The following is a 26,001-nucleotide window of genomic DNA, read 5'->3' on the forward strand; positions in this document are numbered from 1 at the left end:
CCTCCAAAAGAGGGACAGTTGGGAGCTTTGAATTAATTTTTCGCCCAGTCCGCTTCAAGCTCAAACTAAAGAAAGAATATAGATAATAATAGTACTGAGAAGAAGACATTTCTTCCACTGATATGCCGTAGGTGTTTCTTGGGAATGGGAATTGGGAAGGTTAATAGAAACAGGGGCGTGTCCGGCAGCGTCACGTGATGGGTGGGTTCCCCGAATCCCAGTGGGCGGGATTGTTTCAGTCAGTCTGGTCCCGAAGTTCGGACCGGAGCGGGCTGGCGGAGGATGTTGCCCGGCCGGAGAAACGTGTATGTGCTGCTAGACGTGCTGTGCGTGTGTGTCGGTAAGTCATATGGGGGGGAAACCCAGGGACAGTGTTCTCCCAGTGTGATAGCTGTGCGCTGCTGCTGCCTCCCCAGCGCTCACCTTTCCCCACCTGAATAGTCCGCTCCATTGCTGACCGTATGCGCTGCTTGCCTTTGTGTGACTACAGCGTCCACGTAACTTCTCCCCTGTGCGGCTCCCCTGTTGCTGCTTCTTCCCCCACCAGCAGCAGCTCTCTCCCCATATCTGCTGCCACCACATACTTTCCCTGTTCGCGTATCGTGCGCGCTCGGCTCCCCGTCCAGTGCCCCGTCTGCATGTTGCTCCTCCCTGTGCTTCGCTTGCCTTGCTGGATCGCTGGCTTTCCTATATACTCTTTCCTTGCTGCTCCCTTCTATTTACATACACTGCAGCCTGTTCTTTGTTGTGGTTTCTGACGGTGTCCATGGTGCAACCGAGGTCTCTCCCCATAACAACCCCCGTGGTGCAAGCTTTCCATAGCAAACACCCCCTCCTCCCTGGTGCAGCAGCAGCAGCACTACACCCTGCCCCAGGCATGCAGCCCGCTCCCAGCAGCACCACCACCATACCTGTTGTTGCACTACCTCTTACCAGAACTAGTGACTACTAGCACTTACCTTTTGTTAGTGTAATCTTGTGTCCAGTAAAGAAAGCACTTTATTCAGATTTTGTTTGTTCCACAGTTACAGGAATGATCAGGACCAGAGCTTGGCATAGGACTAAAAAGAGATCAGTTAAAGAGAATCTGTATTGTTAAAATCGCACAAAAGTAAACATACCAGTGTGTTAGGGGACATCTCCTATTCCCCTCTATCACAATTTCACCGCTCCCCGCCGCATTAAAAGTGGTTAAAAACTGTTTTGAAAAGTTTGTTTATAAACAAACAAAATGGCCACCAAAACAGGAAGTAGGTTGATGTACAGCATGTCCACACATAGAAAATACATCCATACACAAGCAGGCTGTATACAGCCTTCCTTTTGAATCTCAAGAGATCATTTGTGTGTTTCTTTCCCCCCTGAGGGGGGAGTTCATAGCAGAACCACAACACTGAAGAACTTGGCAGCCTTCCAGACACAGGCTGACAAGTCTGACAAGGGAAAGATACATTGATTTATTACAGAGACTGTGATAGTACAAAGTGCTGCAGTAAGCCAGAACACATTAGAATAGCTTTTGGAACTTGTAGGATGATAAAAAAACAGGATGCAATTTTTGTTACGGAGTCTCTTTAAGGTGCCCAAACTATTAACTTGGCTGCTGATTGACAATCTAATTTGGTAATTAATGATTTGTATGAAAGTCTGTGCCACCAAGTGCATGCCCGATCCACCATGTGACCATTCTCAGACCAAACCTCCTGCGCTGTCCCGTAATGTCCAATGTGCCCAGTGCAGTATACATTACCTGCCTGTGTCTACCGCTGGCACAATCCTCCTTCCATACATGTGCCCCACATGGTTGCCAAAGTACATGTATACTGTACTGCACTGGGCATATGGGGGGGGGGGGGCACATTGGACATAAAGGGTGACAACAAGGTGGCTCATGCAGTGTCACAAGGCCAATTCCAAATTGATTTGATCATGAATTTGACTGGGAATTGGTCTAGACTGTATGGGCAGCTGACAGATCTCTCTCTACACAGATTCACTTAGTGAGAGTTTTGTCTCTAGATGTATGGCTACCTTTAATGTTGTTTTCTAAAGATATATAAAATTAGTTTGTGTGCATGTGTACACACATATAACACATATTTTTCCAATAGCCTTCCTTCTGAAATCTATTGAAAACGCATGTGCATTGTTTGGTATGATATGATACCCGCTTTGCAAAATGCTGCAGTAAATTGCGGGCAAGTTTTTTTTTACCATGTGCGTTTCTGCAGTTTTTCTTGCTTTTGCCTATTTTCATGCATTTCCGTTTTGAGATTTTTAATATTTACATTTAACAATTGAAAAGGATACATTTTCAGATTTTTTTTTGTGGGGGGAGGGGGGCCCCAAGCACATGGGTTTTTGAATTCCCATAGAGCTAGCATTGTATGTGTATCGCATGCGATGTGCATGCAGTATGTCTGAACAAGTAACTTGCTGTGCAATTTTAAACCGCACATAAAATCACATTTGTTGGTCCTGATTTTTGTGCGAACCATAGGCTTACTTGTATGATTTCACGTGTTTTCCGGTGTGCTGTAAATACGCCAATCAAACAGGTCTCAGTTACACTGGGGTGGTTTTTTTTACATTCCCGTGGCTTCTTCCAACCCCTGATCCGGCCCTCGCGATCCTCCTCCGTTGCCTGGTTCCTCCGCAATGGCACCTTGTAACTTCGGGAGTCTGGGTTTATTGCACATGCGTAGCTTCCCTGTTGTGCTCCCGGTCATTGGAGCGTGCTGATGGAGCGTGCGCTGACGCACTGACTGGCTGAAGCTTCGGGGGGGGGGGGGCTACAGAGGAGGTATAGGAGAACGGCGAGGGAGCGATGAGCCTGAAGGGGGCTTTGAGGAAACCTCAGGTATATCTCAGGTACATTTTAGGGAAAGTAGCACACTTGGGGGCTCCTAAGTTAAAGTTGGCAAGGAAAAAAAAAGTTACATACTTGCCTAAGAAGAGGGGAGCCTATGGATTCTCCAAAGGTTTCTAACTTACTCCTTGATCCCATTGCCACTGGCCAGGACCCTTCTTTAGTTGCGGCAGTAGTGTGGAGCTCGTCCACAGACAGGCAAGATGTAGTCCCGTATATGAATGGGGAGCTATGCACCCCTGTAGGTAAGTGAATGCTTGCGGGCCCCCCTACAGCACACACACTGTTTGCAGCTGATCCTTTCCTTGCCAGCCATCAGTTAGGTGCCTGGTTGTGTCTGGTCGAAACAGATGCCCCAATCTATGTATTTATAGTCTTCTAGATTACGTATGTTCTCTTGTAAAGATATATTCTTTTACTTTGTAAAGGCCTGATGAAGGGTTAACAACCCAAAGCGGACTAGTGTCGTTGCCTGAAATGTACTGTTTCATCAAGCAAAGCACATACTGTCTGCTGTCTTGTCTAAACAGAATGACCTTCTACATTTATATTATGAAGAATTTTTACTGACCGTTTTTTTTTTTTTTTTTTTTTCATTTTTGAAAAATGTTTTTGGATATAATAAATTGTGATATTGAACTTTGGAATCAAAATACTGTCTTGTCGTTTCATCACATATATAGATCCTCCTAGACAGAAACCTGATACTACTTTGAGAATGGTGGTGTGCTCTAGTGTGGATCACTTTGTATGTTTTACTTTGAGGGCCCTCTCTTTTTTTCTGGACTTATTCCCAATAATATCGAAATATGACCACCTACAAACCCACACCATTTACAAACCTCCCGTCGGGGGAAGTTTGAACTACTTTTACAAACCGATGAAACAAACTACTTGTACACACCTGGCAAACCTGCAAGATAGTTGTGCAGGTTGATCTCTCGGAAGGTAAACCGCCTGTTATCAGTTGGTCGTCTTGTTTGCTGTCTGTGCACGCGCCGAACTATCTTTCATCAGACCAATTCCATGCCTGGTACACACAATGAGATTTTCTGGCAGGTTTACTGTCAGATTGATTCTTTCCAACATGTCAGATCTGATTTCCAATCGATTTTCCGTTCACTTCTATGGAAGATTGATCGGAAATCAGATCGGACGTGTTGGAAATAGTCGATCTGGAAGTAAATATGCCAGGAAATCTTGTGTGTACCAGGCATTAGAGGATAGTTGGGCAGATTGTTAGGACATGTGTACGAGCCTTTACTGATGATGATTATTCACTCCCATATCATTAGCTCTATATTGATAGTCTTGTTCAGTCCTCTGTTGGTTCAACTCCTGCAGATATTTCATTTCCTGTAGATGAAAAATTAGTATTTAGTTGAATTAAGTTCTAATCTCTAGTGTTGAGTAGATGCCTCCAGTAAAACCAGAATTTGTTTTGGGAAGAACTTATGCACCGTTTTTGGTAAAGGCAACAGATTGAATGGCATTCTGCACTAGTGATCACCTGAGTTAACTGGTAAATAAGTGCTTTGGAACGCTTACCTGTTCCCTGGATGTTCACTTGTCTTTTTTTTTTTCTGTTTTTGTTTTTGCATTTGGATGTAAAGCCTTGTACATTCATACAAACTTTTGACTTGTCACTATTTGCTTATGATTGCACAAGATAAGTGTTTGCTTTTGTTTTAGGAAGGGCTTATGCACAGTAAAAAGGGGCCCATACACTCAGCCGATTTTCTGACCGATCGATCAAAATCGATCGATTGCAAGTCGGTTGGCCAATCGACCGATCGACGTCCGATTTCGATCGATTTCGATGGATTTCCATCGAACTGGCAGGGTGGAAAACTAGGTCGATCTGATGAGATTGCTTATCATTTTGCATTGGCCATAATGGAAATCTGATGGCAAAAAAATGCCATCAGATCGAATTTCAATAGATTTCAAATTGAAATCTATTGGAATTCTATCCTGGTAAAAAATTTTCTAAAAACACATCAGATAGATAAGAAATGCATCTGATGATCTATCTGCTGCTAATCTGACGAGTGTATGGGCACCTATAGGGAAAGGCAACAGATCAAATGAGATTCCGCCCTAGTGATTCCCTAAAGGTGGTCATACATCAGGCGAGTTGGTGGTTGATCGACCATCTGATTCGATTATTATAATTGGAATCAGATGAAAATCTGTGCTGCCAAGTGCATGCCCAATTGACGGTGCGACCAATTTTGGGCCGAAATTGGTCGCATTAATTGGTTGGACATACTGCAAGATGTAGGGCCGACTTGCTCAATCATGTGCACGACCGTAACGGCAAGTGATATTGGGATAAGTGACGAGGCCTTTGATGCTGTCCCCCCTAATGTGTAATGTACCCCCGGTGCCCAGTGCACATTACCTGTCCGTGGCTACCCCTTGCCCTCCTCTGTCCCCTCGCCTCGCCCAATACACCCGCCCCACGCGGTTGCTGGAGTACAGGACACGTTGGTAACATCACTCGTGTACAACAGCAGCCATGCGGGGTGTGTGTTTGGATGGGTTGGGGGTATTACACATTAGGGGGGCGGCGAGGTGGCGCACAAGGCCGATTCTGGATCAATCTGCCTGTGGTGGATGGGCAGCTGACAGATCTTTCTCTAATCAGATTAGATTAATTTGTCTCTTGGTCGAATCTGCCCATCACCAGGTGTATGGCTAACTGGTAAATAAGTGCTTTGATGCTCTTAGCAGTTCACTGGACGCTCTGTGCAAAGCCTTGTGCATTTACACAAACTTTTGACTTGCCAATGCCTATGATCACACAAGATGAGTGTTTGCGTGGTAAAAACAATTTCTTATCTGCTAGAATAGGAATGAGTGGGGGCTGGATGAGCTTCCAAATCAGATTAGTTCAACGCAGTTTCAGTTCAGCCCTTGCTAAGTATGGTTCTTTGATTAAAAAAAAAGTGAGGTGAAACCTGTAATGATTTATCTTTAGTGGCATTCTGAAGTTTGTGCAGGTGTCCTCTGTACCAGCCCTGTTGGTGGGAGGAGGAAGAGCAGTTTATTGGATTTTTAGGCTAGGTTCACAGTGGTCGGTTGCACAATTCACACGTGATGAGTGTGAACTGCAATGGAGAATGGACATAGACTTTAATACAAAGTCTGCATGCATTGAGTTAGAATAATGCGATCAGTTACAACACAGTACTGTGAACAGGCCCATATAATTATATTGGGCTGTTCTCAAGCAGTATGAGTTCATATGCAATTATTCTGCAATGCAACTGAACACTGTCAACTAGCACTGAATTCAAGTTCTGTGTCTTATCTGCAGAAAGTGTCCCCATGTTTTTCGTCCAGCTCTTTTTGATATAGTTAACCATAATACTAATAAGACAAGCTTGGATTGCATATCTACATAGCTTTCATCTGCATGCTTTACAACAGTTAGTGTTTTGCATTGCTTATTACTTAATGGGCCATATACAAATCAAGGTGAGAAGGGGTTCTTTGTGTGAGCTTCTTATCACCTGACATTGCTCAGGAATTACCAGCAAATTCTATTGCTGGCTTCACCTAAAGCATGTCGAAGCATCAGAGATGTTCCCACTAGTGCGGATGCAAAATGGACACCGTGAGCGCATCCACTAAGCAGATGTGCTTCATCCATTTTGCATCCGCTCTGCGTCTACCTACCGCCCGAAGTGATCGCCACTCACCTTTCACGTCGCCGCCGCTCGGTCCTGCTCTAAAAAAAAACCTGGAGGCCAGCATAAGCATGGAGTTCTCCATAGGCTGCATTAGGCCAATTCTCCCAAGCAACAGGGAGGATGTTCATTGGTTCACCGTGAACCTATGAGAATTCTTACTGTTTCTGAGGATTTCCATCTGCGTACCTATGAAATCGCAGATGGGAGACTTGGGCGCACAATACAGCCAATATACAGCTTACCCTGCTCCTGCACAAGTCCTGGCAGCGTTAATTACTGTTCTCCCTCCAGGTCGACGTGGATAGTGGGGAATGATGCAATTCGGCTTCCAGATATTGCTGGCGGCTGAATGACAGTGTTTTAAAAGTAACTTCAGCACAGTCTTCTGACGGCCCCGAAGTTGCTCACTGTGCACTGCTATAGCCGTAATTACTATTGCACCCAAATCTCCTGCGCTGTGTTCAACGTGTTCATTCCCACTGGTCTTTTGCAGCCCATTGGGGATCCCCATGCATCCCTGCATAAAGGGGTCGAGCAGCAGCGATTTGCGTAGCCCTGGGCAGATGCAGACGCATCCACCTGTCCTGGATTATAGCGGATTGCACAGAAAAGTTATCCACTTACTGCAACGAACAGATCCGCGTGAATGGCTCTTATATATAACTTGGAACCATTCACTGCCCAGTTTCCAATGAGCGAAGAACAGACAAAAAAAGTCCGTTCTCTGCTCTAATGTGCACAGAGCCTAAAGAGCATGCATAATGTGCAATGCCAAGTGATGTGAGGTATTTGTGCAGTGGTACTGTCTCTCTTCCCTGGGAGATGCGTGTGCACCTTTCGTTGTCATAGACATCTGTATGTAGGCTCCTGGGCACTTACCGAACCAGTGCTGCCGTATGCCACCATGTCCCCCCCCCCCTAGGAAACTCCCTTTAAAGTGGACCTGTCTCATTCCCCCTCATCTGTGACTCGTCGCAAGTTGTAATTTGATCACTCAGCTGTGTCGGCTGACTGCCACGGCAGGGGCCTAATTGGTAAACACAGGATGTTAACAATGTCTGCTTCAATGGAAGCAGGAAGTAGACACCCTGCAAGATTTGTATCAGCTGTAAGGCTCTGTTCCCACTTGTCTTCCGCATCACATGCCAGTGGGAGCGACAGCCCAATGTCTACACTGATGCAGCTGGAACCCGGGCAGATGTGCTCCCCCACAGGCTATTTGGGGGAATGCATCAGTTTGGCCCGAGATTATCGCAGACAGCACAGAAATGTAGCCCGCTTACTGCCACGGATCCCGCAGATCCGTGGCAGCGTGACAAGTGTGAATGGTTCCTATGTACAACATAGGAGCCGTTCACTCCTCTTAGCAATGAGCGGAGAATGGACAAGTTCTCTGCTCTAGTGGGAACAGTTTAACCAAGGAATGTCTGTTAGGCAGGGAACGCACTTCTTGTGCACTGTCACAGGACAAAAGCAACTTGCTAAGGATCCGCTCATGTTTCAGGCTGGGAGCACACTAGGCAGTGTGGTTTTCATTTTTTGGTGCATTTTTATTTTTTTTGCGTTTCGTGCGTGCATTTTTACGCATTTTTGGTGCGTTTCACAATGTGTTTTATTGATTTACCTAAATGTTCCATTTTTTTTTAAGCAGTGTATTTTCCTATCCTACTGAGCTCTTGGCTTCAGCTGTTTTGGAGTCACACCTGAAACAAGCATAAACCGTAATTACTGTTAACCTCATTACTTGTGGCCGTGTATTTTCTGTCCATTTCTTTGTATTTTCTGTCCATTAATATTGATTTTCTGTGCATAATACACTGTGACCAAAAATTAGACTCCCTCTTAAGCCTCATATACACACTCAGCAAAAGTCTTTTAAATGCACAATTATCAAACAACTTGAAGAAGTTGGACAACTTTTGTCAAGTAAAATATCACTGAGAAGAGGCGACCAACAACTGATAAGACGCAGCTTGAGTCAATCCAACTGTTCAATTGACTTAAGCTGTGCCTTATCTGTCGTTGGTTGCCTCTTATCAGTGATATTTTATTTGACAAAAGTTGTCCAACTTCTTCAGGTTGTTTAATAATTGTGCATTTAAAAGACTTTTTTTGAGCGTGTGTATGATGCCTAAAGTGGATCCGAGATGAAAAACTAACTATACCAAGTAACTTGTCTATAAATCTTATCTAAAGTTTACTCAGCAAATCCTAGCTGCAAACAGGTTCAACAGTTTGATTATTTTTTCCTGTGATACAATGAGGGCAGCCATGTCCTGTTTGTCACTTTACACACATTCCCTCCAGCCCTCAGCCTGTGAAAACTTCACTCCCCTCTCCTATTCCCTCCTCCCCTCTCCCTATGAAATATCTGGCTAGTAACCTCCTCCTTTTCCTACAGCTGAGAGTGCCAAGGCTCTCTGGAGAAGCTGTGGGCGAGGCTTGTTTAGTTTATAGGGAATTAGAGTATCAAAACAAAACAAAAAAAGTATTTGGCTTGAGGAATGCCCAATAAACTATATGAAAGGAACGCAATTATGCAATGAGTAAAAGTTTATCTCGGATCCACTTTAATAACGAGTTGGTCCACCTTTAGCTCTGATCACAGCTGATATTTTTCTTGACATGGACAACCAGATGCTGGTAACATTGCTGAGGAGTGTTGGCACATGCTCACATGATGGCAGCTTTAAGTTGTAACGGATTGGATGGTGGCGTTTCCAAGCTTTAGGCTACTTTCCCACGAGGACGTTGCATTTTAGGGGACGTTATGGTCTCATAACGTGCCCCTAACGCAACGCCTTGTGGTGCTGGATGTTGACGTCAGACTGAGCCGCGTTGTGCAGCTCACTCTAGCGTCCGTGATGCGTACTCTTGGACGCATGCGCCATCACGTGGTCCCGCCAGCCAATCGCCGCAGAGAGCGGCCGCTCCAGGAAGTAAACACTGCACGTCACACCGTGCAGTGAATATTAATTAGCCATGTGCCTGGCCGCTCTCTTCTTCTCCCCAACATTACTGAGCATGTGCAAGCAGTCTAACGCGGCTTAGCCGCATATAAAGTACTGCATGCAGTACGTTATCTTGAGGTGCAGCGTTACAATGTTAGGCAACGTGGGCACTGTGAACAGCCCGTTGATTGTTCATTACTGTGCGGTGTGGTGCGTTACAGGCTGCTCTAACGTGCACCTGTAACGTCCCACTGTGAAAGCAGCCTTAACCACTTGAGGACCTAGGGCTTTCTACCCCTTAAGGACCGGCCACTTTTTTTCCATTCAGACCACTGCAGCTTTCACGGTTTATTGCTCGCTCATACAACCTACCACCTAAATGAATTTTGGCTCCTTTTCTTGTCACTAATAAAGCTTTCTTTTGGTGCTATTTGATTGCTCCTGCGATTTTTACTTTTTATTATATTCATCAAAAAAGACATGAATTTTGGCAAAAAAATGATTTTTTTAACTTTCTGTGCTGACATTTTTCAAATAAAGTAAAATTTCTGTATACATGCAGCGCGAAAAATGTGGACAAACATGTTTTTGATTAAAAAAAAACCCATTCAGTGTATATTTATTGGTTTGGGTAAAAGTTATAGCGTTTACAAACTATGGTGCAAAAAGTGAATTTTCCCATTTTCAAGCATCTCTGACTTTTCTGACCCCCTGTCATGTTTCATGAGGGGCTAGAATTCCAGGATAGTATAAATACCCCCCAAATGACCCCATTTTGGAAAGAAGACATCCCAAAGTATTCACTGAGAGGCATAGTGAGTTCATAGAAGATATTATTTTTTGTCACAAGTAAGCGGAAAATGACACTTTGTGAGAAAAAAAAAAAAAAAAAAGTTTCCATTTCTTCTAACTTGCGACAAAAAAAAATGAAATCTGCCACGGACTCACCATGCCCCTCTCTGAATACCTTGAAGGGTCTACTTTCCAAAATGGGATCATTTGTGGGGTGTGTTTACTGTCCTGACATTTTGGGGGGTGCTAAATTGTAAGCACCCCTGTAAAGCCTAAAGGTGCTCATTGGACTTTGGACCCCTTAGCGCAGTTAGGCTGCAAAAAAGTGCCACACATGTGGTATTGCCGTACTCAGGAGAAGTAGTATAATGTGTTTTGGGGTGTATTTTTACACATACCCATGCTGGGTGGGAGAAATATCTCTGTAAATGACAATTTGTTAATTTTTTTTACACACAATTGTCCATTTACAGAGATATTTCTCCCACTCAGCATGGGTATGTGTAAAAAATACACCACAAAACACATTATACTACTTCTCCTGAGTACGGCGATACCACATGTGTGGCACTTTTTTGCACCCTAACTGCGCTAAAGGGCCCAAAGTCCAATGAGTACCTTTAGGATTTCACAGGTCATTTTTGTTTCAAGACTACTCCTCACGGTTTAGGGCCCCTAAAATGCCAGGGCAGTATAGGAACCCCACTAATGACCCCATTTTAGAAAGAAGACACCCCAAGGTATTCCGTTAGGAGTATGGTGAGTTCATAGAAGTTTTTATTTTTTTGTCACAAGTTAGCGGAAATTGATTTTAATAGTTTTTTTTCACAAAGTGTCATTTTCCGCTAACTTGTGACAAAAAATAAAATCTTCTATGAACTCACCATACTCCGTACGGAATACCTTTGGGTGTCTTCTTTCTAGAATGGGGTCATTTGTGGGGTTCCTATACTGCCCTGGCATTTTAGGGGCCCTAAACCGTGAGGAGTAGTCTTGAAACCAAATGTCGCAAAATGACCTGTGAAATCCTAAAGGTACTCATTGGACTTTGGGCCCCTTAGCGTACTTAGGGTGTAAAAAAGTGCCACACATGTGGTACCGCTGTACTCAGGAGTAGTATAATGCGTTTTGGGGTGTATTTTTACACATACCCATGCTAAGTGGGAGAAATATCTCTGTAAATGACAATTGTTTGATTTTTTTTACACACAATTGTCCATTTACATAGAAATTTCTCCCACCCAGCATGGGTATGTGTAAAAATACACCCCAAAACACATTATACTACTTTTCCTGAGTACGGCGGTACCACATGTGTGACACTTTTTTGCAGCCTAGGTGCGCTAAGGGGCCCAACGTCCTATTCACAGGTCATTTTGAAGCATTTGTTTTCTAGACTACTCCTCGCAGTTTAGGGCCCCTAAAATGCCAGGGCAGTATAGGAACCCCACAAGTGACCCCATTTTAGAAAGAAGACACCCCAAGGTATTCCGTTAGGTGTATGGCGAGTTCATAGAAGATTTTATTTTTTGTCACAAGTTAGTGAAAAATGACACTTTGTGAAAAAAAACCAATAAAAATTAATTTCCGCTAACTTTTGACAAAAAATAAAATCTTCTATGAACTCGTCATACACCTAACAGAATACCTTGGGGTGTCTTTTTTTTTCTAAAATGGGGTCACTTGTGGGGTTCCTATACCGCCCTGGCATTTTACAGGCCCAAAACCGTGAGTAGTCTGGAAACCAAATGTCTCAAAATGACTGTTCAGGGGTATAAGCATCTGCAAATTTTGATGACAGGTGGTCTATGAGGGGGCGAATTTTGTGGATCCGGTCATAAGCAGGGTGGCCTTTTAGATGACAGGTTGTATTGGGCCTGATCTGATGGATAGGAGTGCTAGGGGGGTGACAGGAGGTGATTGATGGGTGTCTCAGGGGGTGGTTAGAGGGGAAAATAGATGCAATCAATGCACTGGGGAGGTGATCGGAAGGGGGTCTGAGGGTTTGGCCGAGTGATCAGGAGCCCACACGGGGCAAATTGGGGCCTGATCTGATGGGTAGGTGTGCTAGGGGGTGACAGGAGGTGATTGATGGGTGTTTCAAGGTGTGATTAGAGGGGGGAATAGATGCAAGCAATGCACTGGCGAGGTGATCAGGGCTGGGGTCTGAGGGCATTCTGAGGGTGTGGGCGGGTGATTGAGTGCCCTAGCGGCAGATAGGGGTCTAATCTGATAGGTAGCAGCGACAGGGGGTGATTGATGGGTAATTAGTGGGTGTTTAGGGTAGAGAATAGATGGAAACACTGCGCTTGGGTGGTGATCTGATGTCGGATCTGCGGGCGATCTATTGGTGTGGGTGGGTGATCAGTTTGCCCGCAAGGGGCAGGTTAGGGGCTGATTGTTGGGTGGCAGTGACAGGGGGTGATTGATGGGTGATAGGTGATTGGCAGGTGATTGACAGGTGATCAGTGGGTTATTACAGGGAAGGACAGATGTAAATATTGCACTGGCGAATTGATAAGGGGGGGGGTCTGAGGGCAATCTGAGCGTGTAGGCGGGTGATTGGGTGCCCGCAAGGGGCAGATTAGGGTCTGATCTGATAGGTAACAGTGACAGGTGGTGATAGGGAGTGATTGATGGGTGATTGATGGGTAATTAGTGGGTGTTTAGAGGAGAGAATAGATGTAAACGCTGCGCTTGGGTGGTGATCTGATGTCGGATCTGCGGGCGATCTATTGGTGTGGGTGGGTGATCAGATTGCCCGCAAGAGGCAGGTTAGGGGCTGATTGTTGGGTGGCAGTGACAGGGGGTGATTGATGGGTGATAGGTGATTGGCAGGTGATTGACAGGTGATCAGTGGGTTATTACAGGGAAGGACAGATGTAATTAATGCACTGGCGAATTGATAAGGGGGGGTCTGAGGGCAATCTGAGCGTGTGGGCGGGTGATTGGGTGCCCGCAAGGGGCAGATTAGGGTCTGATCTGATAGGTAACAGTGACAGGTGGTGATAGGGGGTGATTGATGGGTAATTAGTGGGTGTTTAGAGAAGATAACAGATGTAAACGATACATTTGGGAGGTAATCTGACGGCGGGTTTGCGGGCGATCTAATGGTGTGGGTGGGTGATCAGATTGCCCGCAAGGGGCAGGTTAGGGGCTGATTGATGGGTGGCAGTGACAGGGGGTAATTGATGGGTGATAGGTGATTGGCAGGTGATTGACAGGTGATCAGTGGGTTATTACAGGGAAGAACAGACGTAATTAATGCACTGGTGAATTGATAAGGGGGGGTCAGAGGGCAATCTGAGCGTGTGGGCGGGTGATTGGGTGCCCGCAAGGGGCAGATTAGGGTCTGATCTGATAGGTAAAAGTGATTGGGGGGTGATTGATGGGTGATTGATGGGTAATTAGTGGGTGTTTAGAGGAGAGAATAGATGTAAACAATGGATTTGGGAGGTGTTCTGATGTCGGATCTGTGGGCGATCTATTGGTGTGGGGGGGGGTGATCAGATTGCCCGCAAGGGGGAGGTTAGGGGCTGATTGATGGGTGGCAGTGACAGGGGGTGATTGACGGGTGATTGACGGGTGATCAGGGGGATTGACGGGTGATCAGGGGGATAGATGCATACAGTAAACAGGGGGGGGTGGTCTGGGGGGGGGGGTCTGGGGAGAATCTGAGGGGTGGAGGGTGATCAGGAGGGGGCAGGGAGCAGGGGGGGGGATAAAAAAAAAATAGCGTTGACAGATAGTGACAGGGAGTGATTGATGGGTGATTAGGGGTGTGATTGGGTGCAAACAGGGGTCTGGGGGGTGGGCAGGGGGGGGGGTCTGATGGGTGCTGTGAGCGATCTGGGGCAGGGGGGGGGGGAAATCAGTGTGCTTGGGTGCAGACTAGGGTGGCTGCAGCCTGCCCTGGTGGTCCCTCGGACACTGGGACCACCAGGGCAGGAGGCAGCCTGTATAATACACTTTGTAAACATTACAAAGTGTATTATACACTTTGTATGCGGCGATCGCGGGGTTAACATCCCGCCGGCGCTTCCGTATAGCCGGTGGGATGTTGCGGCGAGCAAGCGGTGACAGGCGCCGGCGGAGGATCGCGTCACGGATGACGCGATCGCTCCGCCCATGCCCTTAAATGGACCGCCGCCTCTGTGGGTGAGCCGGTCCTTAAGGGCTCCACTTCCCGGCCGCCTCTGTGCGTTAGGCGGTCGGGAAGTGGTTAAAGTGATGTTTTGACTTTGTCCCACAAATGTTCAATAGTATTGAGGTCAAGGCACTGAGCTGGCTATGGAAGCAGCTTAAACTCTGCTATTTCTCAAACCAATTTGAGACCGATCGAGCACGGTGACAAGGTGCATGGTCGTCAATCCTGGACCCACAGGCGTCTCTTCCTATTTTTCTGTGATACCAAATGCACTTTTGATGGTCTCCATCTGCTAAAGCTCATCCTTAGCAAAGTCCATCTTGTTGTTGTGCATTGGGATATGCATTGTGATGAACCTGCATTGAATTCAGCTGTAATTTGTTGTGTTGTTGCCCTTCTGTTGCAGCTACTCTCCTTTCACCTCTCTTGTTCACCAGTCTCTTTCAAATAGAATAGTCATTAACTCTTGCCGTTTTTTGTTTTGTTTTTTTGTTTCCCCTCAACTGCTACTTTAAATACCTGAGCTACTGTTGGGCGAGAAAAACCTAAAAGAGTCATCTTTCAGAGATACTAGCACCAGCTCTTCTTGCACTGACCATCACCCCTCATTCAAAGTCACTTAACCTCCCTGGCGTTCTATTAAGATCGCCAGGGCGGCTGCGGGAGGTTTTTTTTTTTTTTTAATAAAAAAAAAAATCTATTACATGCAGCCAACTGTAATGTTAGCTGCATGAAAGCCCACTAGAGGGCGCTCCTGACGCGTACTTCTGATCGCCGGAGGCGATCAGAAGTAACAAGAGAGGCCGCGATGAGTGGCCTTCCTTGTTTCGCTTTCCTCGTCGCCATGGCGACGAGCGGAGTGACGTCATGGACGTCAGCCGCCTCCGATCCAGCCCTTAGCGCTGTCGGAACTGATTGGTCCGGCTGCGCAGGGCTCGGGCGGCTGGGGGGACCCTCTTTCGCAAAGCGGCGGCGATCAGGTAGCTTACGTGGCTAGCAAAGTGCCGGCTGCGTGTGCACCTTTTTTATTTGTAGCATATCGGCCTAGCAGGGTCTGAGCGGCACCCTCCAGCGGTAATGGACGAGCTGAGCCCGTCCAGACCGCTAAGGAGGTTAAAGGAAATTAAAGTCAACCTAAAAAAATCAGTTTAACTTACCTGGGAATTCTTGCAGCCCCCTGGAGTTGTGTGCTCACAACGGCTGCCCACGCCCCTCTAGGAAGCAGCGGCAACCCCTGCAAAGCTGTCCAGCCACGCTCCTCCTCATCAAAAGATTTTATCAAGTTTTGGCAGTAACTAGTTCCTTTTAAGCGCCGTCTACACGGAGCGATGTTCCTTATCAATCGAGCCGCTGATGCGGCTCGATTGATAAGATCCGTCAGGTCCGATTTTGCCACCGCCGATTCCCTGCTCGTTCCCCATGAGGGGACAATGGTAGGGAATCGAGCGGAAGATAAGCGGCGCGGGGACAAGGGCGGATTGAATCTGGCGAGCGAGGATGCGGCGGGTACGCACGGGGATGCGGACGAGGCTTTATTCTGCAATGGTTTCTAGATTTATTGCAACTGTTTTCCTCTTCATCCCCAGGGGTTTAATTAAATGCAGTTATGGAACTATGGGACGGTTTTTAGCTCAATGTAGGCAGCCTAGTGGGTTCTGCGTGACGACCCCGCATTTAAGTACAACTGGTCTGTTCTGCCCTTCAATTCCTGAATGTGAACATTTCTGGGGCTATTAGTGTTTCTGTAATACCTGTTCAGTGAGTTGCATTAATAGAAAGGTAGGGCTTCTTGACAGAGAAGATATTATCTTGTTGGAAAGCTCATTTTGACCTGTTGCACTGTCTTTACTTTCTGTAAGCTAGAATAATTCTATTCCTGAAAACACTATGACCCTATCTACAATCTTAAAATAAAAATGTAATGATTTGCAAATTAATGTCATATTTAATTGAAAGTAATACAAAAACAGCATGGCAAATATTGATTTGGAAAAATATAGCTACTAGGTATAGTCAACAAGATGCAAATCTGAGTTGACACAGAATTCATCAAATGCCAATTTGCATAATTTTGCATCAACTCAGAATTATTTGCTTGTCATTGACCATCACGAATAGCATTAGGGGCATGTTTATCGCTGTGTTGCATCAGCATCTCTCTGTATAATGTTCCTGCCCGGTGTAGCATTTCTACTACTGCGCTCTCATATTTTTGTTTTTCTATGAAGGTGTCAGATGGTTTCAATTGGTAACTGGTCTGGACTGCAGACAGGCCAGTTTAGCTCATGGTCTTTTTTAATATGCCTTGCTATTGTAACAAGTGCCTGGTTCAGTTTGACAGTGTGTTGCTGCAATAAGTATTGTCTTTATTAAAAAAAGATGTTGGCATGTATTGCCCCAAAACCTGTATGTATTGTTCAGTAATAATGGTACCTTACCAGATGCACTAGCCAGTGTAGCCACTAAGGCTCGGTTCATACTCTGGTCTTGTTATTAATAGGATCTGTTTACTCAGTTTGGAACAGATCTGTATGATCAATTCCAGTAAACACAATGCAAACTCCGGACCCAGACTATTTCACAGACAGTGGATGTGTTTCCCACAGAAGCCTGTGATGGAAATGTATCTGCTTCAGACACAAAATGCCATCATTTGCCTGGCTGTCCTGCTGATCCTCTCTAATGGCCCATACTCACGGGCTACAATTGTCGCCGCAACCACGTGGCGCGCGCGTGTTGCGGCGACAGGTCGCCCGTGAGTATGAGGCGCGCACCCCGAACAGTTGCTCGTCGCTGCTGTCGCCATGCGATTGGCGGCAGTCAATCGCATGGCGACAGTTGCTGCCGCAACTGTTGCTAGTCCGAGTGTGTATGCGGACTAGCGACAGCAACCCAATAGCCGGAGCATTGAGTTTCCGGCAGGGGGGAGGAATGTTGGCAACAGCTTCCATCGCCATCCCTAGTCCCACTTCCGCGTGTGTATACGGAGGGACCTGGCGACGAGCTGTCGCCGGCCTGTTGCGCGTGCGCGCACACACGCTCCCGTGTGCTAGCGACAGGCCAGAAAAGTAGCCCGTGAGTATGGGCCATAATACTCTTAGCCATGAACCTTGAACAAGCATGCAGAGCAGGTGTGGAATTTAGACACTAGTGATGCTAGAATGATCAGCAGGACAGCCAGAGACAACTGCTATTGTTTAAAAGGAAGTAAATATGGCAGCCTCGATAAACCTCTCGCTTCAGGTTCCCCTTAAAGTGAGGCAGAAGGAAAACAGAGAAATGCACCCTGTATGTGTTTTGAGAGTTTAGCCTGTCTAATTCCCCCTCATTTGTGTTGAATCACAAGTTGTAATTTGATCTCTCACCTGTGTCACCTGACTGCCACGGCAGATAAGCTCATTTGAAAGCACAGGATGTTAACAATATGTCTGCCTACATAAATCATTAAGTAGGATCAGTGCAGATTTATTTTATGATTTGTATCAGCTGTAGCAAATACATGTTTTTTGTTTAAAGATTATTATGCTGTTGTGTATCTTTAGAGCAGCCTTTCTCAACCTTTTTATCATGGAGGAACCCTGCAAATACCTTTTGGATCTCAAGGAACCCCTGCAAACAATTTTTTGGTCCTGAGGAACCCCTGCATTTATTTTGCAGCAGGAATGGTCTTTAAAAGTGTGTGTGGCTGTTTATTTCACTACCCCCATTACACTGCCACTCATTATACAGTCTCCTGATGCCCCAATTTAGTGCTTCTTGATACAGTACTACCTATTATAGTGTGCTCTATTATACTTCCCCCACGATGGGGGAAAATGCCAAGGAACCCCTGCAGAGTACTCAAGGAACCCTGGGGTTCCAGGGAACCCTGGTTGAGAAAGCCTGCTTTAGAGCATAGAGGATGTTCCAAGTTCAGGTCTGCTTTAAAATTTACATTCGTCAGACCACAGGACAGTTTTCCATTTTGTTAGTCCATCTTAAGGTAGCCATACACTGGTCGATTTGCCATCAGATCCGACCAACAGATAGATCCCTCTCTGATCGAATCTGATCAGAGAGGGATCGTATGGCTACCTTTACTGCAAACAGATTGTGAACCGATTTCAGCATGAAACCGATCACAGTCTGTGAAGTTGCCGCCGCCCCCTTCCCCCGCACACATTACCTGCTCCCGCCGGCGCGTGTCCCCTGGTCTCCGCTGTTTTCTTCTCCGTGCTCCTCCAACTTCACTGAACTTCCTGCCAGGGAAGTTTAAACAGTAGAGGGCGCTCTACTGTTTAAACTTCCTGTCGGGACACACGCCGGCCGGAGCAGGTAATGTATTGCCGCTAGCGTCGGTCATCGGGCATTCGAACGCCGCTATCTACGCACTCCCGACCTGCCGGCGATCGAGCGAAATCTTCCGTACGGACGGATAGACGGGAATCGGCGGGAACGAATGATTTCGGATGGAAATCGATCGTTTTGTCAGCGTTTGTGCAACGATTTCACAGCAGATTCGATCACAGTGATCGAATCTGCTTTATATCGGCGGGAAAAACGTTAGGTGTATGGGCCCCTTTAGCCCTTTCCGACAAGGAGCAGTATGGCTACTGCTGCCTGCAGCAGGTGTCTGATCTGACTCAGCATCAGGCGCCCCAGACGCTTCTATATACCCTGCACCACGCAGAGCCGGGTGTGTTACACCGGCAGCTGTGCATTGTGGGCCAGTTAGGGAAAGCTCAGCTCTGCATTTTGGATATGTATTGTAGCACCTTGACATGACAGAATTAGTATCTGTTTTTTTTTTTTTCCTATAAGGCCTTTATCAAGAAGATGAATGTTTGCAAGACATTGAACTCTTTCCTGTCACAATACAGTGGTTTAAATGTCCCTGAAGCTCTGTTGTTGCAAACTGAGCTCTAGTTAAAGACCAGTGCATGCTTTCATCTCCCTCCCTTCTGGAGACAGCTTTGAAGAAATCATGTAGAGAAACCTGATCTACAAGATCTGTGAGAACTCACCCAGGTGTGTCAACCTGCCCCTGCACAGGGAGGTCGCTGCCTGTTTATAGGCATTCCTTTGAGAGAGACACACACACACACACACACACACACACACACACACACACACACACACACACACACACAATTATTTCCAGCTGGATGGCATGAAAAAGTAGCCGGGTGAGGTGAGGATGCAGGACCAGTGCTTCTGTGCGCAACTCTGCCTACAGCATAGGAGGTGGTGAGCCGCTATCTATCTCTCTCTCTCGGTCCATACACACGCCGGACTGCAGGCAACGACGGGTCTGTTGTCACCTCCCGCTGGGCGGGTTTTCAGCAGACAGCCCGGCGTGTGTACAGTCTGTCGGCGGGCTGATAAGGCTGTTTCTGAGCGATCCGCCGGGCGGATCGCTCAGAAACAGCCGTATCAGTCTGCAGACAGACTGTACACATGCCGGACTGTCGCTGCAACGCCCGCCCAGCGGGAAGTGACGACAGACCCGTCGTTGCCTGCAGTCGGCGTGTACGGACCTTATCTCTCTCTATATCTATCTATATCTATCTATGTGTGTGTACACACACACACACCCACACACACACTGTTCGCCCCAGGCTCTTTTAGCTGGGTTTTACCCCCGGCTAGTTTTGGTGAGCACCCAGCTGTTATCAGCTCACTTCCTCCTATGCTGTAAGAGTTGTGCGCAGAAGCTCCGGCCTTGCATTCTCTCATCCCACCCCACCCGGCTGGAAAAAAATTCTGGGGAGTGCATGCATGCATGTTTACGGCAGGATGCGCTTTCCAGATTCTGTATGCTCAGCCATTGTGCAGTGTGAACTTCTTGCAAGGTGTTCACCTAGTTTGACACATGTGCGTGAATGTTTTATGCTCCTACATACGTCAAGCTTGTAAATGAAATAATTTGTATAATATATACAGTGGTGTGAAAAACTATTTGCCCCCTTCCTGATTTCTTATTCTTTTGCATGTTTGTCACACTTAAATGTTTTTGCTCATCAAAAACTGTTAACTATTAGGCAAAGATAACATAATTGAACACAAAATGCAGTTTTAAATGATGGTTTTTATTATTTAGTGAGAAAAAAAACTTCAAACCTACATGGAGCTGTGTGAAAAAGAAATTGCCCCCTGAACCTAATAACTGGTTGGGCCACCCTTAGCAGCAATAACTGCAATCAAGCGTTTGCGATAACTTGCAACGAGTCTTTTACAGCGCTCTGGAGGAATTTTGGCCCACTCATCTTTGCAGAATTGTGTAATTCAGCTTTATTTGAGGGTTTTCTAGCATTAACCGCCCTTTTTAAGGTCATGCCACAACATCTCAATAGGATTCAGGTCAGGACTTTGACTAGACCACTCCAAAGTCTTCATTTTGTTTTTCTTCAGCCATTCAGAGGTGGATTTGCTGGTGTGTTTTGGGTCATTGTCCTGCTGCAGCACCCAAGATCGCTTCAGCTTGAGTTGACGAACAGATGGCCGGACATTCTCCTTCAGGATTTTTTGGTAGACAGTAGAATTCATGGTTCCATCTATCACAGCAAGCCTTCCAGGTCCTGAAGCAGCAAAACAACCCCAGACCATCAAACTACCACCACCATATTTTACTGTTGGTATGATGTTCTTTTGCTGAAATGCTGTGTTACTTCTATGCCAGATGTAACGGGACACGCACCTTCCAAAAAGTTCAACTTTTGTCTCGTCGGTCCATAAGGTATTTTCCCCAAAGTCTTGGCAATCGAGATGTTTTTTAGCAAAATTGAGACGAGCCTTAATGTTCTTTTTGCTTAAAAGTGGTTTGCGCCTTGGATATCTGCCATGCAGGCGGTTTTTGCCCAGTCTCTTTCTTATGGTGGAGTCATGAACACTGACCTTAATTGTGGCAAGTGAGGCCTGCAGTTCTTCAGATGTTGTCCTGGGGTCTTTTGTGGCCTCTCGGATGAGTTTTCTCTGCGCTCTTGGGGTAATATTGGTCGGCCAGCCACTCCTGGGAAGGTTCATCACTGTTCCATGTTTTTGCCATTTGTGGATAATGGCTCTCACTGTGGTTCGCTGTAGTCCCAAAGCTTTAGAAATGGCTTTATAACCTTTACCAGACTGATAGATCTCAATTACAGTACTTTTGTTCTCATTTGTTCCTGAATTTCTTTGGATCTTGGCATGATGTCTAGCTTTTGAGGTGCTTTTGGTCTACTTCTCTGTGTCAGATAGCTCCTATTTAAGTGATTTCTTGATTGAAACAGGTGTGGCAGTAATCAGGCCTGGGGGTGACTACAGAAATTAAACTCAGGTGTGATAAACCACAGTGAAGTTATTTTTTAACAAGGGGGGCAATCACTTTTTCACACAGGGCCATGTAGGTTTGGAGGTTTTTTTCTCACTAAATAATAAAAACCATCATTTAAAACTGCATTTTGTGTTCAATTTATGCCTTCTTTGACTAATGGTTAACGGTTTTTGATGAGCAGAAACATTTAAGTGTGACAAACATGCAAAAGAATAAGAAATCAGGAAGGGGGCAAATAGTTTTTCACACCACTGTAGATGGCAGAAATGAATGCATAAGCATCTTGTTTTTCCTGTTTATATACTGAAAATATATTTCTGACTACACATCAGTTTTTCTACTGTAGCATTTCTACTGTAATGATTTGGAACTGGTGTATAAGGAACCTCCGAGGGAGAATAGATACCGGGATGAAGTTAAAGCTCTAGTTCAGGTTTATGTTTTTATTACTTTTTTTATTACTAATCTGCTGTCTGGGCTTGCTTTTTTGCTGATTTCCTGATCTCAACATTGCTAAGGACCCCAGATTTAAAGCGGACCTGAACTTATTACTTCTTCTCTGCTTTAAAAGATAAGCAACAGCATAATAACCTTTAGGCTAGTTACACACCAGGACGTTGCGTTTAGGGGACGTTATAGGGCACATAATGTGCCCCTAATGCAACGCCTGGTGCTCTCTGGTGTGGACGTCGGAGTGAGCCGCGTTGTGCAGCTCACTCTGGCTGCCGTGATGCGCACTCTTGGACGCATGCGGCATCACGTGGTCCCGCCCGGCCAATTGCAGCACAGAGCGGCCGCTCCAGGAAGTAAACACTGCACGTCACTGAGCGCGGTGAATATTAATTAGCCATGTGCCTGGCCGCTCTCCCCTCCTCACCAACATGACTGAGCATGTGCAAACAGTCTAATGCGGCTTAGCCACGTAGAACGCACAGCATGCAGCACTTTGCTGCGTTACAATGTAACGCAACGTGGGCAGTGTGAACAGCCCACTTGTGTTACATTGCTGTGCGTTGGGGGAGCGTTACAGGCTGCACTAACATGCGCCTGTAACGTCCCTGTGTGCAAGAAGCCTTAAGGAAAAATATTTTTATTACAGCTGATACAAATACTGCTATAAATCTGCAGTGTCTACTTCCTGCTTTTATGGGAGCAAACATAGGGTTAACACCCTGTGTTTACAAATTAGCTGCTCTGTCAAGGTAGCCAGCTGACACAGCTGAGAGATCAAATTACACTAGTGATAAGTCAAGGATGAGGGGCCAGTAAAGTAAGTGGAGGGACAGTGTGCAAACACAGAAAAAATAATAGGTGTGAAATAGGCGTAATATCACCAGATAACAAATGCGTAAGGTGGGAAGTAGTTCAGTGCTGCATTTTCAGGGAAACTGGCATGTTTCTGAATACAGTGTATGTTATGAACATTATCTACAAAGCGATGTTGTTTTAAAGAATAAGCGTTTAAACATTGCACAGTGAGTTTGCTAGATGCTGGACTGCTTCCTTTGACTTGAATTAGGCTATGGTTGCTGTGCTGTAAAATGTATTACAAGTGCGTGTTTTTTTATTTTTATCTTCCTTTTGCACATTCAAAATAAAGAAAAATTATTCCATGCAAGGTATTCATAACAGGAATTCTTAATCAGTCTTTCTAAGCCATAAAGGGAACACCTGTCCAAAGTTCGCGCATGAAGATATTGCTAAATAAAAAGTACTTCAAGTGGACCTGAACTCAGAACTTCCTCTCTGCTCTAAAAGATACACAGCATAATAACCTTTAAACAAAAAACATTTCTTTGTTACACCTAAAATAAATCTGCACAGTTTCTACTTCCTGCTTTCATGGATGCAGACATATTGTTAACAGCCTGTGCTTTCAAATGAGCTTATCTGCCATGGCAGTCATGTGACACACGGGAGAACCGGTTAAAATTTTTCCCTAGTACAATGTTTGGCGCCAATATTTTATTTGGAAATAAAGGTGCATTTTTTCAGTTTTGTGTCCATTCCTAGTTACAAGCTCATAATTTTATAAAGTAACAGTAATATACCCTCTTGACATACATATTAAAGTTAGTCCCTAAGGTAACTATTTGGTGTGGTTTTTTTTTTTGGTTTTTTTAATAAAAAAAAAATTGGGGCAACTATTGGGGAGTGTGTGAGATAAGGGGTCAATTTAAAAAGTAAAAATTCATCTTTTTATTTCAAAAAAAATATTTTTGGAAGTTTTACCATTTGCACACAAGATGTCCTTGCGCATAACTTCCCTATGGGTAGTATTACTACGCATAGAGGATGTAATGCTTGTATGTGTAAGTATCGGCTTATGAATGTGGCACGGCAGGGTCATTCATACTGGAACTTAGATCAATGAATGGGAACTGTGTTCCCATTTATTAATCTCCTGGGTAACGATTAGCAGCGGTAATGATCACAGGAGTGCAGAGGGGGGGGGGGGGGGGTGGTCGAGCTGGAAGGGACATAGTAGCTATGTCCTTGCACAGAGATATGGCATTTTGCAGGAATGTAGTTACTCGTCCCGGGGGCGGGGAAGTGGTTAAAGTGGATCCGAGATGAAAAACTAACTATGACAAGTAACTTGTCTATATATCTTATCTAAGGTTTAGATAGTTTACACAGCAAATCTAGCTACAGACAACTTCAGCAGTTTCATGTTTGTTTATTCCTGTGATACAATGACAGCGGCTATGTTTTGTTTATCACATTACACACAGGCAAGCTGCAACTGCATCTCCAGCCCTCAGCTCACTCCTCCCCTCTGCCTCTGAAATCAATGGCTAGTAACCTCCTCCTCCTGTCCAGACTGAGCTCCCATAAGTCCTTGCTACTTGGAGTGCCAAGGCACTATGCGCTGTGGGCGGGGCTTGTTTAGTTTATAGGGAATTAGAGTATTAAAACATAAAAAAAAAGTATTTAGCTTGAGGAATGCCCTATAAACTTTATGCAAGGAACACAATTATGCAATGAGTAAAAGTTTCGGGGATCCACTTTAAACTGGTTAAACTCTCTACATACAGGGTGCATTTTGCTATTTTTTACTTCTGTCCAGTGTAAGAGTTTAGGTCCACTTTAAAGCGGACCTGAATTCAGAACCAGGGCTGTGGAGTCGGCATCAAGGAGGCGGAGCAAACCTGGAGTCGGGGAAAAAATGCGCCGACTCTGACTCCCGTCTCCTAATATATTTAAACTAATTAAAATAGAAAATATGATAAAATGTTCTATTTCTCAGATAAGTCATCATAAATAATTTATACATACAGTAATAGCTGTGCTTAGCCCTCAAAAATGAGATAAACCAATCAAAATTAGTTACTTGTGCTGCTTCAATAAAGCAGTCCCCGTATTTTTAAAGTCAGATATACATATCTGATTGTGACAGTATATATGATGTGTACACAGGAATCTTTTATACATTATATGCTAAATAACATCTATACTGTAAGAATAAAGTCTGATGTGTAGCCGTGTCACTAAGGCAGGGTTCACATTTGCGTTAGCAGTCAGGATTTTCCGGACCGGGTCCGGAACGTATACTGTACAAGCGGAACGGAAGTTTGGCAATCCAATGATAGTCTATGGATGCGTACATACTCGTCCGTTCCACGCGGACTGGATACGGACTCCCGACACTTTTCCAACTTGCTCTATTTTTCACGTACGTCGGATCCGGCCGCCGCACCCGGACCGGATCCTGACTGCACCATCCGCACAGCTGAACCAATGAGAAACGGAAAGGAGGCAACACACTGGCTATAAAAAATCTGGACGTTCTACCCACTTCCTATGCGTTTTCATAGGTCCAGCGTTTGAGAAGTGGAGCAGCAGTGACTTGTGGCTGGAGATATTTGGCAGCATGTCGGACGAAGAGGTGAGGTCCTACACACCTGAGGACCTGATTCTACAGGTGCAGCAGCTACCTGCCTGGTGCACCCACCATCTCCTGCGAGGAGCACGCCTTCTTCCCACATAGTATTGGTAAAAATCAAAAAGTAGACAATTCCCAGGTAAAAGGAGTACAAAAACACTGGATCCATGGTCCAAACTGCAGTCTCTATATCCAAGGATGGTCTACACACGTCAGGCTGTCTCCAACAATGACCCCAGGGCTTCTGCAGACCTCCCAGACCCGAAGAATTTATATAGTCTGTATCTCTTTAAAAACTGATCCGGATATCAACCTGATCACCTACTGATGAAAAACCGGATGCAAACGGAACGGATCCGGAACGGATCCT

At 45.4% G+C, this 26,001-nt stretch overlaps 1 protein-coding gene across 1 annotated transcript in view; it reads left to right on the top strand.

Moving 5' to 3' along the window:
• The first annotated feature begins 219 nt into the window (after positions 1-219).
• Positions 220-26,001, top strand: part of PLPP2 (phospholipid phosphatase 2) — a 56,787-nt gene continuing 31,005 nt past the window's right edge. Inside the window, exon 1 of the mRNA XM_068234076.1 lies at positions 220-340. Coding sequence (XP_068090177.1) covers positions 283-340 — 58 coding nt within the window. The 5' untranslated portion in view covers positions 220-282. The remainder of the gene's footprint in view (positions 341-26,001) is intronic.

Source organism: Hyperolius riggenbachi, chromosome 1 (genome assembly GCF_040937935.1).
Source record: "Hyperolius riggenbachi isolate aHypRig1 chromosome 1, aHypRig1.pri, whole genome shotgun sequence".
Taxonomy (NCBI): domain Eukaryota; kingdom Metazoa; phylum Chordata; class Amphibia; order Anura; family Hyperoliidae; genus Hyperolius; species Hyperolius riggenbachi.